General features: G+C 42.3%; 5 protein-coding genes across 5 annotated transcripts; 1 reads left to right on the top strand and 4 right to left on the bottom strand.

Annotated features, from left to right (window-relative positions):
- Positions 1-607: 607 nt before the first annotated feature.
- On the bottom strand, positions 608-3,305 carry LOC115621070 (GILT-like protein 1). The gene is made up of 4 exons (XM_030514597.1): positions 3,159-3,305; positions 1,454-1,588; positions 1,029-1,388; positions 608-961 (listed from the first exon to the last, which is right to left on the bottom strand). The coding sequence occupies exons 1-4, from the start codon at positions 3,216-3,218 to the stop codon at positions 773-775; spliced, it is 744 nt and encodes a 247-aa protein (XP_030370457.1). The 5' UTR covers positions 3,219-3,305; the 3' UTR covers positions 608-772.
- A 1,120-nt stretch (positions 3,306-4,425) lies between these two features.
- LOC115621071 (SKP1-like protein 20) lies at positions 4,426-4,979 on the top strand. Its single transcript, XM_030514598.1, has one exon. It carries the CDS (start codon positions 4,443-4,445, stop codon positions 4,899-4,901), a length of 459 nt encoding a protein of 152 aa, XP_030370458.1. The 5' UTR covers positions 4,426-4,442; the 3' UTR covers positions 4,902-4,979.
- Positions 4,980-5,679: 700 nt separating this feature from the next.
- On the bottom strand, positions 5,680-6,195 carry LOC115621493 (dolichol-phosphate mannosyltransferase subunit 3). The gene is made up of 2 exons (XM_030515161.1): positions 5,976-6,195; positions 5,680-5,905 (listed from the first exon to the last, which is right to left on the bottom strand). Exons 1-2 carry the CDS (start codon positions 6,123-6,125, stop codon positions 5,771-5,773), a joined length of 285 nt encoding a protein of 94 aa, XP_030371021.1. The 5' UTR covers positions 6,126-6,195; the 3' UTR covers positions 5,680-5,770.
- Positions 6,196-6,469: 274 nt separating this feature from the next.
- On the bottom strand, positions 6,470-7,993 carry LOC115620460 (protein yellow). The gene is made up of 3 exons (XM_030513691.1): positions 7,598-7,993; positions 7,150-7,534; positions 6,470-6,954 (listed from the first exon to the last, which is right to left on the bottom strand). Exons 1-3 carry the CDS (start codon positions 7,991-7,993, stop codon positions 6,470-6,472), a joined length of 1,266 nt encoding a protein of 421 aa, XP_030369551.1.
- Positions 7,994-8,630: 637 nt separating this feature from the next.
- On the bottom strand, positions 8,631-12,690 carry LOC115620459. Its single transcript, XM_030513690.1, has 5 exons — positions 12,397-12,690; positions 11,807-12,327; positions 11,009-11,742; positions 9,753-9,920; positions 8,631-9,688 (listed from the first exon to the last, which is right to left on the bottom strand). Exons 1-5 carry the CDS (start codon positions 12,688-12,690, stop codon positions 8,631-8,633), a joined length of 2,775 nt encoding a protein of 924 aa, XP_030369550.1.
- Between the last annotated feature and the right edge of the window lie 4,690 nt (positions 12,691-17,380).

Here is a 17,380-nt window from a genome sequence, read left to right as displayed (position 1 = left end):
ACGTCGAACGTTTAAATTTGTATAAATGTATTAAATGTCTTCGAGCTGGGCTTCTTGACAGTTGTTACAGCAGAAACAATTACACAGGAACCAATTGATTTGTAAACAACTTGTTTACCACAAATGACTGCCACCTGCCTGCTAATCTGAACAAACACAGAGGGAACCCCTCAGTTACTACTGTTCTTTCTATATTATCAGAGCCAAAACAATTTTGGCGATAAGCAGCTGTTGCTGGCCGAGAACAGAGCCTGACGACAGCAGTACGCAAAAAAAAAAACACTTACTTCTAAAGTCATTAACAAAAAGATAATATCATAATGAATCATATAGCAGTGTTTTCTTTAAAGCAATTATTTCATTGTTATTTATCCCAATTACAACAGTTCGAAAGCGAATGTTGTTTTTCAACTTGCATACTTTCGTAGAAGTTTTTGTTATTTATATTTTCTTCAGACATTTAAAACTCTACTTCACATTTAAATGAATATAGATAGTACAGAATTGAAATAAAAGGCTTTGCTTGTGCCTCGTTATGAAATCCATCCAACCTAAACACTTAAAACTACGAATTCTTTTGAACTCCCACCCCAGGCACACAATATTATTTTATGTTCACTAATTTTATTTCTGTTTAAACATCTGGAACAAATGGACGGCATTTAAATGCATCTAAGCGAGCTAAAAACAAAAAATATGTAATAAAATATTAAGAGATTCAAAAGTTTTTGAAGCTTAGTGGAAGCTGAAGTTGGGTTACAGCAGCAACGGCTTAGAGAAGGCGTTTAAGTAAAGCAAAGACCCAGAGACCCAGCACAGAGGTCAAGGTGGCGCTTACACTGTCCAGACGGGGAGCGGCGTTATGTTGGGCACAGATGCGAGGCTGTGGCGCCGAGACATACTTGCAAAGAGTACCCATAAAGTTCAGCTGGGCACGTTCATTCACCGTCTTATCGAATTGCTGCAAAGATCGAAGATTGAGCAACAACTTGTGGGCAAGTAGCAGGCACATCAACACATCCACTCACCTCGTTGAACAGAACAGTTGGAACACTGGTCAGGGGCTCCTTAAGCTTCTGGGTGGTTTCACCGGCCTTGCGGAGCAGTTGGCTTCCCTCGGTGGTGTTGGCGCAGGTCTTTATGTTCTCCCAGTTGTTGATGTGATTCTCAGAGGCGCAACGCTGTCCAGGATACACATTGTCCGGGAAATTCTTGCCTGCCTTCATCAGACAATTGATAAAGTCCAGGGTGAGGGACTCGCGGGTGAACTCAGTCTGGTACGAATTGGCCTGAATGTGCTCAATAGCGCAAGCATGCACTTTGTTACCATAACACTCGTTCGGTCCGTGATGGCAGGTGAATGTGACTTCCGAGCCTTGTGTAAAGAACTGCAGCGGAATGTAAAGGTGAATGATAACTCAAACAATTGTGGCCTACAAAACTGCATATTCACCTGAGACTTGCCAAATGGAACGAATGTGATTTCAACGAAATCACGCAGCTCGCTCTTCACTGCCGGATACACTTGTTCGGTAATGAACTTGGCGCTGTCCGGACACAAAGACTCGTAGTAAATCGCAATGGGAACCTGTGGGTGGGGCAATGTGAAAATTTACATTTTTACTCTGGTGCATAATTTTCAAATTGTTCACATGTGCGTGCGTTTCATTGCTGTTGCTGTTGCTGTTCCTGTTATTGTTGGTGTAAGCAGCAGGCACATGACATGCAAATTGGTTGCACACTGCATCCCCTCAATCGGAAAATTCAGCTGGCAGTTTAAAAGTTAACTTTTTAACTGGGCTTCAGTTAATGCTTGTTTCACTTTGGCCGCCACTTCTCCTATTTCTTCCACTTCAGCTGTGCAATATTTTGTTATCTGCGGGCTTAAGAACCTGTCTATTCAATTACTAGTATTTGCTTAGCAAAAAAACAGTTGGCGCTGAGCTCATCAATAATAGTATTTATGTACAAACTTAGGAGTATATATGCAAGTAGCCACATTTTATATACATAACTCTCTTATTTTGAATGCATCACCACTAGCTCTTTAGCCAATTCGCCCATTTAATTATATGTGTCGCGATCTGACCTCTGATTTAAACAATTGGGTATACTCGTAGAATTTGTCCATCTTCGTCTGCACTGCTGCTTGTGTTCATCGTATGGAAAGCTTAAGGTCGGTACGTGCTCACTTAATAAAAACAACAACGCATTTACAATTCAGCTAGCATTTTAGTACAATACTATATTTTTGCTAAAAAAAAATAATCAAAAAAGTTGTGCGGGCTTATAAAAATAAATCAAGCATCATGAAGTTCGATGGGGAACCGGTTGTGGAATCGAAAACTTAAAATGTTCGTGACTAAACTAAAAAAAAGATGCGCAGTAATAATTGATGTGTACTTAATAGTATAAGATACATTGTAATATTATTGTTTATATATGAATATTGCAATTGTGCCACTGACGGTTTTTAGTTTTTGTACGTACTATTACCATATCTTGCGCTTGCGTAAGCGCTTCTATTTGCCACCGTAAAAGAACAGTAGCTGGGACTTCAGCGTTTATTTGCTGTTATCCACAACAGGTTATTAGGGTTAAGTCTGGAGTTGTAGAGCCGAGGCGGCGGTTCACACCGGTTTCCTATCCCCCACTCCCCCCACCATGCATTTTGAAATGAAAACAAAGAAATTGAAACTGGTCATAGCGGTAAACCGGTTTTAGCTTCAAAACAAAAATACCATCGGAGTCAAGTATCAACGCAACATCAGTAGAGAAAACTTTATAATGTTAATTTAATGTTTTCCAGCTGCATAATTTTCCAATGTACAGTTCATTCAACCTCGAATTGTGTGCCCGTTTTGTAGGGTTTTCCGCCACTTGTTGCTGTCGCTGTTGAGCGAATGGGTGCAGCAAATAATAATTCCTTCGTGCAGCAATCACTGCTTATTCTCTACCTACCCACTTCTTAGACTATGCTGACGGCCCTGACCTGCTGCCGATGCGCGAAACTATTCATGCCACGGTGTAATTTTACGATGGGCGGTGGCGAAGGCGTCGCCAAAGCGTTTTGCTCTGCCCCAGCGAATACAGCACCCACAGAGGTCCCCCACTCTCAACTTTAAATTGATTTCATATAGTTGGGCCCCAAAGCTTACCTTTGCCGCGCTGCACGCCGCAATGAAGAGCAGAAAAGCGCCGACGATTTTGTGACTCATTGTGTATATATAGTTTTGCTTGTAATTTATTGTATTTCTTCAGCGGCCACAGTTCCGAACGTTTCCCGTGTGGTGGTTGTGTGAAGACTGACTTTAAGCGAATACTGTTTCAACTTGTGTGGCTTGACGTTTTGTTTAGGCCACAGAGTACTCAACCGGTTTCCAGTGTGAGCGCGAGACTGGAAAAAACCGAGACTGACTCTCCATGTAGTGTTTTGGGTTGGGTACGTATTCCAGTACACTGATCAAGAGCTCAACAAAAGCGTGTGTGGAAGCATTCCAAGAATTATCCAATTCCAATCAGAATACTATAAATAGTATAATGCTCTTGTTGTTTGTTCCTTTTTATGCTTGCCTGCCTGTTTTTTGTGTTTCCTTTCGTTCACAAGATGTTTGTGTGTGCATTATTTTGTTGTTTTTTTCGCTCTCTCGAATTTGTGCAAGAGCTTTTGCTTACAACGCTTTGAGTTCGTGCACTTTAATTTGTTTATGTTTCTAATTAACCCTAGAGATTTTTGTGATTAAAAATGCTTGGAGGTTTAATATGGTCTAATCCGGTATGCATGGGAATTCATCATTTTGACGTGATCGAAAGACCCTTGTGGTAGCGGTGTTTTGAATGCAGTCAATTCCACCCAGTGGTCGGAAAGTCTAGTTAGTTAGTGATCAGTTAGTGATTATGAGTTTATATGACTCTCCGTTTTCCGTGCTACTGACTTTGTTATCACATTCATCATCAGTAGAAAAATCGAAGTCATTTTTACTTTCTAAACCTTTTCACTGATACTACTTCTAATTGAAAAGCATAGTTGGATAACATCTAAAATAAAATGACCAAAAATTTTCACCAAATTTTGTGTAGATATGATCGAACGTTTCAGATGATCTTTTTTAATATACAAGGTGTGTTCCAAAGTAAACAGGACTTTAAAAAAAAAAAACAGGAAAAATCAATTTATTTTATTCAAAATAGTCTCCTTCCAGCGCCAGTTTTGAGCTACATACGAGTAAGTTCGGAACATAGCCTGAACTGAACTTAATACGTGTATAAAACCTACGGTACCAGAAACAATTACTTTTTAAATGATAATCGGTACTGTAGACTTTCTCAAGTGGAGAATAATAATTATTTTGAGACCCAACATCTTGACTTGACAAATTACTCAATCGATTTCCCCAAATTGTTCACAGACACGTCGAAATTAATATTTAAACAGCACAGATATGGCTGATACTCAGAAACTGGTTAGTCTGCGCACTTGCGATAATGTCCTACACAAAGTTCCTGAGCATCTTACTCTCCAAATGAGGACCATTCGCAACTTGCTATCTTGCAAAATATTCAGCGACACAGACACCGTTATTCCTCTGCCTAATGTTTCTTCGCAAATGCTTGAGTTCGTGATCAAATGGTGCGAGGCGATAGGGCCGGGGGATAAGGCACTGGGAAGCATGCAGTTGTCTACCTTGCTTACGGCCACACTGCCAGACCTGGAAGAAAGTGAACTCGTCTATGATCTGATGAAAGCCGCGAACTATTTGGAAATCGAAAGCCTACTGGAGGCAACCACCCAGCATGTGGCCGACGAGATTAATAACTGCAATAGCCTTGAGTCTGTTTGTGAGCTCTTCGGTCTAGAAAATGACATAGGACCCGATGATGAGGAAGGGGAATGGTGGTAGAAAATGCAGCTTACGAACGTATTATTTTAGAACCGGAGGGAAGTAAAATGCATTTTCTACATTTAAACATATACTGCAAAAGATGAAAATGTAACTTCCGGTATTTTTTGTCGTATAGCTTTGATAAGCTATACACGCTTAACGTGAGTTCAAATACCAAGGAAGGTAAAAACAAATATATATATTTTTTTTTTATTTTCTTAATTTTTCTAGTTTCTATAATTATTCTGCACATATAACTGTTTGTCACAAACAGTTTGTGTTACTGCTTTGCACAGGCACACGAGACATACACAGACACACACAACACGCATACTTATTATACACATACATACATATGTACAGATTATTTCAAAGTCGGGACACCGGGACTTTAGCTTCTCCACTTGTTCGAATGTAAATTTCCTGATACTTTTTGTTTGTTAGGTCAACTCAAGACTGTTCTCATTTGGCTGTGAATCGGAGCAAAGCTGGGTGGCAATTAAAACACCAAAGGCTGTTGAGATATTATTGTAATATTAATAGATTAATTTTTAGGCTTTACTAATTTTAAATTGGAATGTAAACGTATTGTTCATTTTTTGCCTTGTGCCGACAATATTAGTATATGAGTGTGTAGCTTTTTCCGCTGGTTTATTCTCCTACGGTCCCTGAAGAATATATGCAACATTGTTGAACAGCGAGTACCAATATGTGTTTCACATGTTTGGTGGGTTCTGGGACTTTGGGATTTGAATTAATTATAAGAAACACATTTCAAAGCACCTGGGCTTACACGTTACTTCATAATTTGATTAAAATTTTATCATAACTTTTAACATAATGGAATACATAAAACAATGTTTTTCTTAAGTACTCTTTCATAATCATTAGTCGCGAAATTTAAAACCTTTGGCTATCAGATCTTTCCGTGCTTCTATAATTTCCGCTTGCAGCTCCTTAGCAGCTTCAGGGCAATCGTTGAAGGTAAACGTGCGATACAGCACAGTAAAAGCGGAATATAACTAAACAGTGGACAAGTGGGTTCATTAGTTATAGGCCTATAGTAATTAGTCATTGGTACATCTCACTTACACCGAACAACACCAGCAGTAACAGTGGAAGCAGTTGGATGTGCAGGAAATACTTTGTTGTCAGTGGCGTTTGCACGGAGCCCAGAACAATGGCCAAGTAGGGTACGGCAAAGAGTGCCGCATAAAAGAGCCACCGTTGCAAGTTAGTCATGTTAAATGCACTTTTATTAGTTAAAAATCAAGTTTTAAACGCAAATTCAACACGTAAACACCAAAGTAAACACGCCGGCCAAGTTAGAGATGAGCGATACTCAGGGAGCTGAATTCCAATCTAAAAAAATACTCACAGCTGTTCGGGCAAGTGACTAGAGCAGTCAGCTTTTGTAGGCGTAAAAAGTCATTTGCAGTTGAATTTGTAAATTGCGCAAACACATTGCTGAAGCCGAGCTTAATTAGTTTATTATTACACTTGTATGTACTAAGACGACTAACTCTAATATTTAAATATATTTTGAAATACGATTGATAGCAATAGCAATATACAATATGCATATTTCAAGGTTGTGGCTGCGTACGCATGCTGCCGACTTTGCAGGGCGTGTTGCCAAGCAAGTCCAATGTGCGACAACCGATGATTTGAAATTTAACTTCATTCGCATCTAGTGCACCGCCAACAAACAGCTTTGGTTCACTGCTTAGTGCCCAGAGCTCATCCTCGCCCTTTGAATTACGATTCACCTTTAGTCCGGTAACAAATTTTAACTGCTCCGGGTTGTAGGCTACTGCACGGATATTATCTGCCGTATAGTTTTCATTCTCCTTCCAGCTAATCAGGGAACCCAAACTTATCAGACTACAGTAGAGATTGCCTGCACTATCCATGACCTCCGACTCACAGTGGGTACCACGAGTGCCCAATGCTCGGAATCCTTTACCAATTGAATTAGTGTCGCTCCTCCAGTAGCTTGCATTATTTACCAGCGATAATGGTATGACAATCTCATTAAAACTATTCAGCGTGTGGAAATACAAATGTCGTACTGCAAGATCAAAAATTTTGGTCACATTATGGTAAATTCTGACACGTTACATGTTTGAATTTTTTAAATCTTTCGAACTCTAAAAGCACATTTACGTATGTATGTATGTATTATATGTATATACATACATACATATTTATGTTTATTATATACATGTCATACATACATATGTATGTATATACTTATGTTATTTACCTGCTGCTTGACGCGGACTCAGGCTTACTGTAAATATACCAGCTAATGCAGTGCCGAATCGTCGCATTCCCTCTGGCATCATAAGCTCGTGCTCAATGCGCCAAGATCTATCCGTTAACGCATCGTAAACAATTAGCCCATAGCCCCAGGCATCAGCTATATAAGCTTTTCCTCCAAGACATTTTGTTCGTGCTCCTGACGCCGGTATATCCACAACCAGAGCTGTGAAAATTGATACACTGGGCGTATAAATGTGGCCGGGCAGAGTGTAGCGATGCACAAGCACATCCGTGACCAAGTCAAAAGTCAGAATTTGAGGTGCACAGACCTGTAGCGAATTGACTTGACCTGAATCCACTACCCACAGGCGCCAGCATTCGTCGATCTGTTTGATGATCCGTGTACAGGATTAGAAAAAATATAAACAAGCTTTTCTGCAGAGACTCACGAAGGTTCTAATGGCGGAGGTAATGCCCGAGCAGTTGGCGTTTAGAAAATGCCAATCGGCGCTGGGATATGGTTCCAGACGTGGGTTATCCACTACGTCATTGTCACTGGCTGCCACGATGGCCAACGTGTATGGTGTCGCCAGACTAAGTCGTGGTATGGTCAAAAAAGTGCGATGACGGCCCTCATCGCCGTATTCAATGTCTACGTCCACGGGTAGGAAATGACCACTGAGACTGCTTCTAAATTGTTCGATTTTCGGCGGAAAACTTAAACTCAAGTCGTTCCATTTGTGGAGTGTGTAGAGCTGCTTGCGATACAATTTCTGTGTCTGACCACCAACCAGGAAACACAACAACAACAACACTGGAAACAGGATACACTTGGGCGTGGGCATTTTCTTAGAAACAAAGCCGAGACAAGTCATTCGTGATTAGTTCGCTCGCACAAAGAAATTTAAAGCCATCTAAGCCCTTCAAGCAACGCGTGAAGACTAAACGGCAGGTAGGACGGCGGGCAACCAAAGGTGTCTGATGATGTCTGCCTGTCTGGATGCTGCTCAAGTGCTAACAAACCCTAATTGACCAAATATATGCGACGTAGAGAACACAAACAAGGGTCAGCTGTACAGGTACATACACACTTTGAAAAAATATTACTAAAATTCTAAAAAAAATATTCGGGAAAAGTATCCATAAATTGTGAGAATCAATTCATTTTTTGCATTGATTACCCAATGGGTTCGATATAAGCAAGTTCTTCTTAAAATAACAACACATTTTTCTACGAGTCGACTAGAAACGTAATTCCTATTTTATTTGTATATTTAATGTCAAAAGGAAGTGTACGATTTTTGTCTGAGTGTACGTACAAAACCGTCGCAGACAAATGGGTATGAGATGTCAGAGTTTAGTGCCTCTCAATAAATATTTGTTGACTTATGGGTACCTTTTATTCAACTCTATGTTTATTTACGTAGACACACACACTCAGGCATCCATGGAAATAGGCTATTAACTTGGTTGACTAGCGATCTACACTCGGCAGCCCCTTCCCAACAACATGTCATCGACGGAGCAGCGCTGAACGCGATAATTGATCTCTTTGTAGTTGAGCGCACCGGAAAATGCCTTTTGCAATCGATTCGACAGCACCCAAAGCTCTTCGAGCATGTCGCCTGGTCGCCTGATAATCTTCATTCCGCTCACGAACTGCAATGTTTCCGGATTGAAAGCAAGTAGTTGCACATTATCCATAGTGTACGGTGTGCGAATGTTCCAGCCAAAGATGCCGATGGGTTCGAGGAAGCCACAAAACCAAAAGCCGGCCTTGCTAATCGCAGAGGCAGCGCATTGTACATTCCGCCTGCCCAGAGGAATGAACTCATCCAGTGACGAGCTGATCCCATATCCCCAATTGGTTGCGTTATTGATCACGTCAAGGGGAATAGCCACCTCCAGCTCGTTGGAGAGCGAGTGAAAGTATAGTAATCGACGCAAACCGATCCCTTGAGGCGTCACAGCCAAACCTAGTGTTCCATCCAGTAGTTCAAAGCTCTCACCCGCTATGGTGTGAGTGCCGAATGTCGGATTAGGATATGTGAACTTGTTTTCGATGCGCCACGACTTGCCAGCCAGCACATCGTAAACTACTATGCCCATTCCTGTTGGATCGCTCATGTAAACAATGGCCTCCTTGCAGCTGCCCTGCGGTGGAGGATCTGTGATGTCTACGAGAGGCGTTACGAATCGACTGATCTTTGGCTTGTAGTCGTCTGAGGGCAGCCGATAACGATGTATCAGCTGATTTGTGGCCAAGTCTAGGACGACAATTTGCGGAGCGCAGTGCTGCTCGAATTCGATTTCTCCGCTGTCCAAAATCCACATTTGACCGCAGGGATCAATATGCACGCGATATACCGATGTGAGTCCATCACAGTTTGTGCCATGGGAGCTGTGCCAGTCGTAGCTGGGAAACGGCTGCAGCTCAGTGCCATTAGGACGCTTCACCCTCGTAAGCTGTGCTAGCGAGTAGGGCACACCCTGGCCAAAGCGCGGAATTGTAATGAAGAGGCGCGGTTCGGTGCTTTTTGCTGAAAACAACACCTAAATTCACACACACGATTTCTTTTCTTATAGCGTGTATAATGTACTCACGTGGGTAATACACATCGATGTCGATGGGAATGGGACTGTCAGGATTGTAGCGTCCACTATTCAAGGCCTGGGTGCGTTCCCGTTCATTCGGAAAGGCAAATTCCAAATTGCGCCATTCGTAAATATTTATCAGCTCCTTATACTGTGGATGAAAGTTTGCACCTGCACCTGCTCCCGACGTTGGTCCACGGGGGGGAATGTAATGGTGGTGAGGCTGGTGGTACGCAGCTATGGCACCAATTGTCAGCAGCAGCAAAAGGAACAACGTAACAACTTGCATGTTTATAGAGTGCCCCGAAAGGTGCAAGTACATGTGATACTCGTTTAATTATATAATAAAGCTGGCTCGAAATAAGATCAGCTATTAAACATATAGAACGCTCTCGTTAATTGATTGATTAAACTCACATTTAAATTGTTTTCACGACATTCACTTCAAGAGTGAGAGATCCTTACGACAGGCCTCGCTGCATCGCACTGAACTTTTGGCATCCCAAATATTTCATCAGCCCCATAACGAAAACAGTTTCAAGTTTGCACCATTAATTCTGCCGTTACCCATACCAGTTGGATGACAACTGGTTTGGTTTTATTTTTTTGTTAATTTCTTGAACTCGTATCTGTTGCTGTCGTCTGCTTCTACCCCATTATTATTAATAACAAAACGCTGACTGTAGTGCAACCGTGCATTTGCATATGGGATGCGTAGAATTACTACAAAACCTGCCTTTACACATGTCGCTGGCTCATCCATATTGTCATACTTATTGACAAGCCACTGGTTGTGTCAGCGGCCCAGAGGTCGATCGTTAAATAAAACCGAAAGTGACATTATCATAATGCGACCATTAACCGTGGTCTAGTCTGTCGCTTTGCTTCTCCATGCAAATTAACCAATCTCACACTCTGTTTGGTCCGCCAGACAGAAAAACCGGCAACCACAGAGAGCTGGCCAAGAACTTGTTAGACTAGTGACTTGTTTCACGCCCCATTAACGGTTTGCTTAATTATGCACATCGAACTTGAACTTGTCAAAAATGTTAAGTTAAACTAGTTTAATAAATTTACAATGATGTTATGTACAACAGCGCCTGTATACTATTGATGCACAGTATGAAACGAAATGAAAATTATATAAATATGTACATAGATTTACTGCTGCTGCTTCTTGTCCTGCTCCTGCTCCTGCTCATGCTTCACCTCCTCTTTCTGCACCCCTTCTATCGACACCTCGTCATGACTCAGACCACGCTTGCCTCGCTGATAGTAGTAACCACTGTGACGTTGTTGTGGGGTGTAGGCTATAGGCTGCGGCGCTGGAACACTGCCGCCTACCAGAGTGTCCAAATAGGAGCGTTGATAGTTATCCCTCGTCGCCTTGCTGGGTGGGAAAGCCTCGCCCTGATTAAGGGCCGTAAAAGGATTGCGCAGCGAATAATTGAGAATGCCTGAGTGATCGTATTTGTATGGTGGCTGTGTGGTACCCGCTTGGAGTGCAGGACTGGTGAAGTAGGATTGTAGGGCGTGCGCTGCACTCTGTGTACTGTAGAGGCCGGTAATGCCGTAGGCATGCAGACTATTGTGCGCGGGCACCGGCAGTGGATGAGCCTGCAATGAATTGCTGCTATGTGGCAGCTCCAAACGTAATATGCGATTGTTCAGCTCATTCGAATTCAGATTCTTCAAAAAGAAGCGATGAAACTTTGAAGATATGGCATAGATCACACCTGGTTCCGCTCGTGTGGTCGTCATGTCGGCAATGAACTGTAAACGATCACGATCGTAGGCCAGCACAGACTGCTGGTTAGTTGCCGGATTCCATGAGGCAATGGCCGTCTCGCTGAGTGGACTGAAAATGAGGCTGTTGTCAAAGGGTCCGACGGCAAGTCCAATGCCCTGTGAGGACTTCTTTCCGACCAGTTTAATGTCAAGCATTTGACCGGAAGGCAAGGGACCGGCACGGAGCACATTCTTGTGCACAGAAAAGATACTGGGGAGAGACAATACAAAACCAATAAAAATTATCATCTTCGCCGCAGTCTCAACTTCCTCACCGATCTGTGGCCAAAGGCTGGAAATAGACAATTCCGTTGCGTTCATCAAAGGCCAAACCGACAACGCCGTCCATCAGCACAAAACGATCGTTAAGAATCTCGGATTGTGCAAAATCAGGGTCAGGGTACATTGCCGGATGCGAGACGCGCCACGTCACATCCTTGCCACTATCGTACACAACAATGCCCGGCTCCACAGTGTCACTTATGTAGACAAAAACATCATCACAGTGCTTCGCCGAGGTCTCGTCGATGACCATGTTCGTGAAAAGCGATTCGCCGCGAAGAACTTCTGCGGGAAAGTCCACGCGCCTCACCACGCGATCGGTGTTCAAATCCACAACAAGGATTTTGGGAGCACATGTGCGTTCGTAATCCTCCAAGGAGCGCGAAATGCCGGCATCTAGCAGCCAGAGGCGATTGCAGGAGTCGATGCGTAGTCGATACACGGAGGTCAGTATAAGATCGCTGCAATTGAAATCCGTACGCGCCGTATTTGAGAAGGACCAGTCAGGATAGGCCTGTAATTAAAAAGCAAACACTGTTTAGAAATCTGAATGGGTCCTAATAATTATCTCAGCTTAGGTCACCTGTAACACGGGAGAGTCTCCAAATTGTGCCTTGGATACCCAAGTGACTGTGGACGGCACTCCGCTGAATAGTTTCGGCGTGGCCACAAATATGCGGTCCTCAGTCACAGCCAAGCCGGTAATCAGCACATTCTGCGGATTAAAGAAATTGGGATCGCGGATGGGTGCCTCCGGCTGGAAGTCGTAAGACAGCAACTTCCACTGCTTAGCCACCTGCACGGTCGGAGTCACAGCTTGGCTGCTTGAGGCTTCCCAGAGCACAGCGCAGGTGATTGTGACAAAGATACGAAACATGACCAACAGTAACTGCAACAAGAGAATAAAATGCACACTCAATTATTACTTAATTAACTGTTGCAATATCGTAGTGTCGCCCTATCTATAAAATTAAATGCACCAATTCCGGTACCGGAACTCAAAACTCAGTGCATTGTATTCAAATAGACTGCTTGGAGTCGTGGTTGCCAAGTCGGCACTTAAATGGCGTCAGACGGCTGCTGACAGTGTGTGCCCCAATTGACAGCCAACATCTGTATCTACATATACATATACTCGTGCATGTATACCGATGTGAGCATATGTATCTTTGGCAGACAAGCGATTTGTGTACCTGCGTCTAATTCGCACGCTTATTAGCATCGCCAATGCTTTTCTGCTTCTCAATCTGGTCGCTTCGCATTGTTTTAATTACCAAACAGTAATTTCTCAAAGCAGCAGTTTCTCAAAGGAATTGACTGCTTGTGGATTTTGCATGTGGTAATGAACGGATATATATTTAAAGATTTCAGTTTCATATCTGCCAAGCTCAATTCGCTCTCTCCATCTCTTTGTCTCGACGTTTAAGTCTATTGCGTGCTGTTGTCTAACCGGCAGTTGGTCAGCACCCGTCAACTCGGCTTAAAGCTCGAATTTAATACGCCGTTTGCTGCAATCTGGGAGGCTATTTTCTTGACAAATATTAGCGTGTGCCGTTTGTCAGGCCAAATGTTTAGCTGTTTGCTACTTTCGTTGGTAATGACACCATTTAAATGGCGCCCGACAAGCGCAACGTTTGCGCTTAAAATAGTAAATCGGCTTAATCGCAAGTATTCAAGCGCTCAACAAGAGATCGCCGCTTGATAAATGACAAATTTAATTGAGTTTTCGTCATTGCGAACATATTTCATCTACCTATGACTAACTACTTGTATTTAACTGAAAACCACCAACACTCGCGGCCTCTTTGCGTCTCTAAATGGGTTGACCCAGCAGAAATGGCCGCCCAATTTTTTTTATTTTTTACATTTCCCATTACAACACGACACGACACTTCAAATGGAAACTTGAGCAATTTTCCAAAACTTAACCTTTTGACAAGTAGTTAACTGCGTAAGTGCTTAACGGCTTAACGGCTTTATAGCCACAAATTAGGCCTGTTGTCAAAGTGAATTTTGAAGACATTGCTTGCAGATGCCCCACAACAGGCGGAACAAAATGTTAACAAAAGCGCAACCACAATGCACGGCTCTTTTTCATGATTAGCCATCTCTCATATTTATGTGCGCACGTTGGCTTTTTAAATTGAAAACATTACTACTTTTAACAACCTGCGCTTTTATTTTCTTTAGGTATTATAAATTGGGCTGATATTATGTGCGATTACAGTGTATATAACCTAAGAGAAACGGCTAGCAAACTCTTCAATTAAAGGCGGGAGGAAATACTGCGAGGGCAATTGAAGTGATTACTTGCATAACAAATGGGACCGTGAAAAAATCGAATGAAGATTGAGCCTAGGTGCCTCATGTGAGAAGCGCAAGGGAGAGTTACCAAATAATTGGAATGTAATTTTCTTCTAACCGAAATTGGATTGAAGCCTAATCGTTTTCGAATGCAATGTTTAATTTTGTGGCATTAAATTGGAAGTCAAAGATAATTGTGCCCATAAAAATAAAAAAAGGTTGTTAAATTTATAGGCGGTTTGTTGTTTGTTTTATGAAAATTGATTGCGCCATTTAGGCAGCTGCTTAGCAACAATTCAAATTGTCTCAGCTATATCTACATAGGGAAAATGTGAATGGGTAAAAAGCTGCGTATATATCGCACTTGTATCTACACTCATAAGCGACTGTATGTTGCTTGTATTCTCACGCGATATACAATCGCCAGACCCGGACTGTCTGACATCCAGTCAACAACAAGTCGACCCAAATGGCGAGTTTAATTGGCTGGGCGGAACTGGAGCAGCCAGTTGGCCGTGCGCCTCATCTACCTATCTACTACGATTTTCTGTTTTTATATGAAAATCGTATTTATTCGACTTTAAGATTTTAGTGATGGTCACCGACTCATAGATGCAGTAACTAAATTAACGCTCGCCTGCGAATCGACCAAAGGCCAGCACTATCTATTTCCTTATACAGCCACAGGGACAGGTCCAGTTGCCAGCGGCAAGCGAGCGCCAATCGAATTTAATTGTTACCAAAAATGTGTTGCCAATTAACACAATTTTCCGTTTCAAAAATGCACGCAAAAGCAAGAAGTACTAAACAACAACAACAACAGAACGGATGGTGATGACGACGACGACGTCGGCGGCTTGTAATCGAGAATGCTTTAAAGTAGTTGATTTGGCCAGCTTGGGCTTGAGCAATAGCCGCCTATACCCTTGGTTGTGTTTTTTATTTTAATTGGAGTAGTTTTGTAATAATTCGATCGGCGTCTGCTTTGGCATTAATTAATTGATTTAGGAACGCACTTCACAGACCGCTGCAAGCGACTCAGCGCCTTGCGGAGGAGAAGACAACACCGCTACTAATTCGAAAACTGCTGCGAAACAGTTAACTAAAAGCACAGCAATTTGCACTTTAACCGTTAAACCGCAACGTGCTACGTGCCACACTGCAGTCGCGTTCGTTGCCTAAGTCTTTTGTTTTGCTCGGCTTGCCAACGGAATAAGCCAATTTGTGAACTACTGCCTCTTGGTTTATTTTCATCTGGCATTAGCTTACTTTGAGACACTTTCGGTATATGTTGGCTTTTTATTTTTTTTTTTATTTTTTTATTTTATGTTTCTTGTACGCGAGCCCGACTCCGTCTCGGTCCACACTCGGTTTCGAACTCGATACGTCTAGACGCTGCGCTTGCCGTTTTGCGACTACGCCTCGCCTCACAGGCGCACCGAATTTTATAAGAGTGTTAGAAATCCGTGTCGATCCGTGGCAGTCTGGGGGCCAAAAATATTGCCGGCTCTGCCACTTGGCTCGCTCTTATACGGAGCCCGCGATTACTCATACGCTCTGTTGGTCGCGTGGAAAAACTGTGCGGCTTTTACTTGACGTTCAAATGCACTCGTGAGTAAATTGCACACACGCCAGGTGCATATATGTATAGGTGTATGTGTGTGCGTATGTGTGTGTGTGTGTGTGTGGGTAAGTGTGCGTGTGGCAAATTGTTTGGGGCGTGCAATTTACTAGCTGCTTGTGGTGGCGACGCTTTGTCTGTTACAAGTTCATTATCGAAATGAAAAACGACACTTGTGTTTATTTACATGTTAACACCTTAACGTTTTGTATAAAAATATACCCGGATATGCATACATACATAGTCTGACATAGCTCTCTTATGTTCTCAAATACATCCTAAGGAATATCATCGGCAGGCATAGATGAGCAGTTCATTGACCTTTCCTGCCGAAATATTTACATATTTGTATTTAGAATTTAAAGTGTGTTAAGCCAAATAAAATGTTGTTAGCTTAATTGCTCACTGGTTGTCACATTAAATGTTATTTCAATGTGCACTGCTCATATGCTAATTGGCTTTATTTTTATAACGAAACATCGTGTGCACGAAAAGAGTCTCTTCAGAATGATTAAGATTCATTTATGCACAGCTCACTGCTTATTGTTTGCGTTTTGCCATTAAAACACTGCATGTGAGTAATAAATTATGTTTATAGTCAATAGACTATAGTTGAATGTCATTTATTGGATTGGCACTAAAGCCAATTGTTTCGCTCTATGTTTGCACCCTTTATTGTGATTTGATTCAAATCGCTTTCTGTAAGTGGTGAGCAGGTGTCGTATTTCATAATATGGACATTTGCATGCTCTTTGGCTTACTGCATATAACTTGGCATCAAGTGAAAGCCCATACAGGCCCAATTCGGTCAGCAACTTGCTCTAGACGGCAAAAAAGAGCAGTAGATCTAACGACACAAACAAGTTGTGAGCACGAATTGCTCTCGAAATTGACAGCCGAAAAAAGGAAAGTAATACAAATAAAAAAATCTCGGCCGTACGACAGTGGCAGCAGCAACACAACAGCAACAGGCACTGAGATAGAGGAATTTTTTGTTGTTGAAAATCTTTTAAGGAATATTTGTGTAACCTAAAAACGTGGCAAATGTTGGCCACAAATTCGCGCCACATGCAGCCAACTGAGAGCTATTATGCAAAAAAAAAAGGCCAATGCAGCAGCGGCAGAGACAGCAACAATAACGAAACTGGTTTATAGCCAGCAAGCAAGGCAAGAATTAGCCAAGTTGCCAAAGGCAGCGGCTGCAGCGGCAGACTTGTGTGTGCAAAATGACATGTGGAGCAGTCGCATAAATCACACTGTTAACCTTTTTTATGTTTGTTTCTTTAACAAACAATGCGTAAACATTCAAACAACGCCCGCAACCATTGTCAGACCATTTGATATGCCGAGAGAGTGTGAGCTGGAATGTAAATGCGACCAAGCCTCGCTACATTCACTTTTATTGGCGACGGCTGCTCTTTTAATTGTAGTTTTTGGACAGGCGCCGTATACTTAATTCTAAGCTACAAATTAATTATACCGGTTCTAACAGCAGTGTTCGATTACAGTTCAAGGCCGTCTGACGTTATGGCCAAAGTCATGACTTGCGGATGGGTGGTCGCCCCAACGCCACATGACATAACCACACACGATTGTACGATTAATGTAATGCTGGACTGCCTCTTGTTGCATGCTCTCTACA

Source organism: Scaptodrosophila lebanonensis, unplaced genomic scaffold (assembly GCF_003285725.1).
Source record: "Scaptodrosophila lebanonensis strain 11010-0011.00,11010-0021.00 unplaced genomic scaffold, SlebRS2 tig00000024-arrow-pilon, whole genome shotgun sequence".
Taxonomy (NCBI): Eukaryota; Metazoa; Arthropoda; class Insecta; order Diptera; family Drosophilidae; genus Scaptodrosophila; species Scaptodrosophila lebanonensis.
The sequence above is the reverse complement of the archived record's forward strand: the minus strand, read 5'-3'. Positions and strand labels throughout refer to the sequence as shown.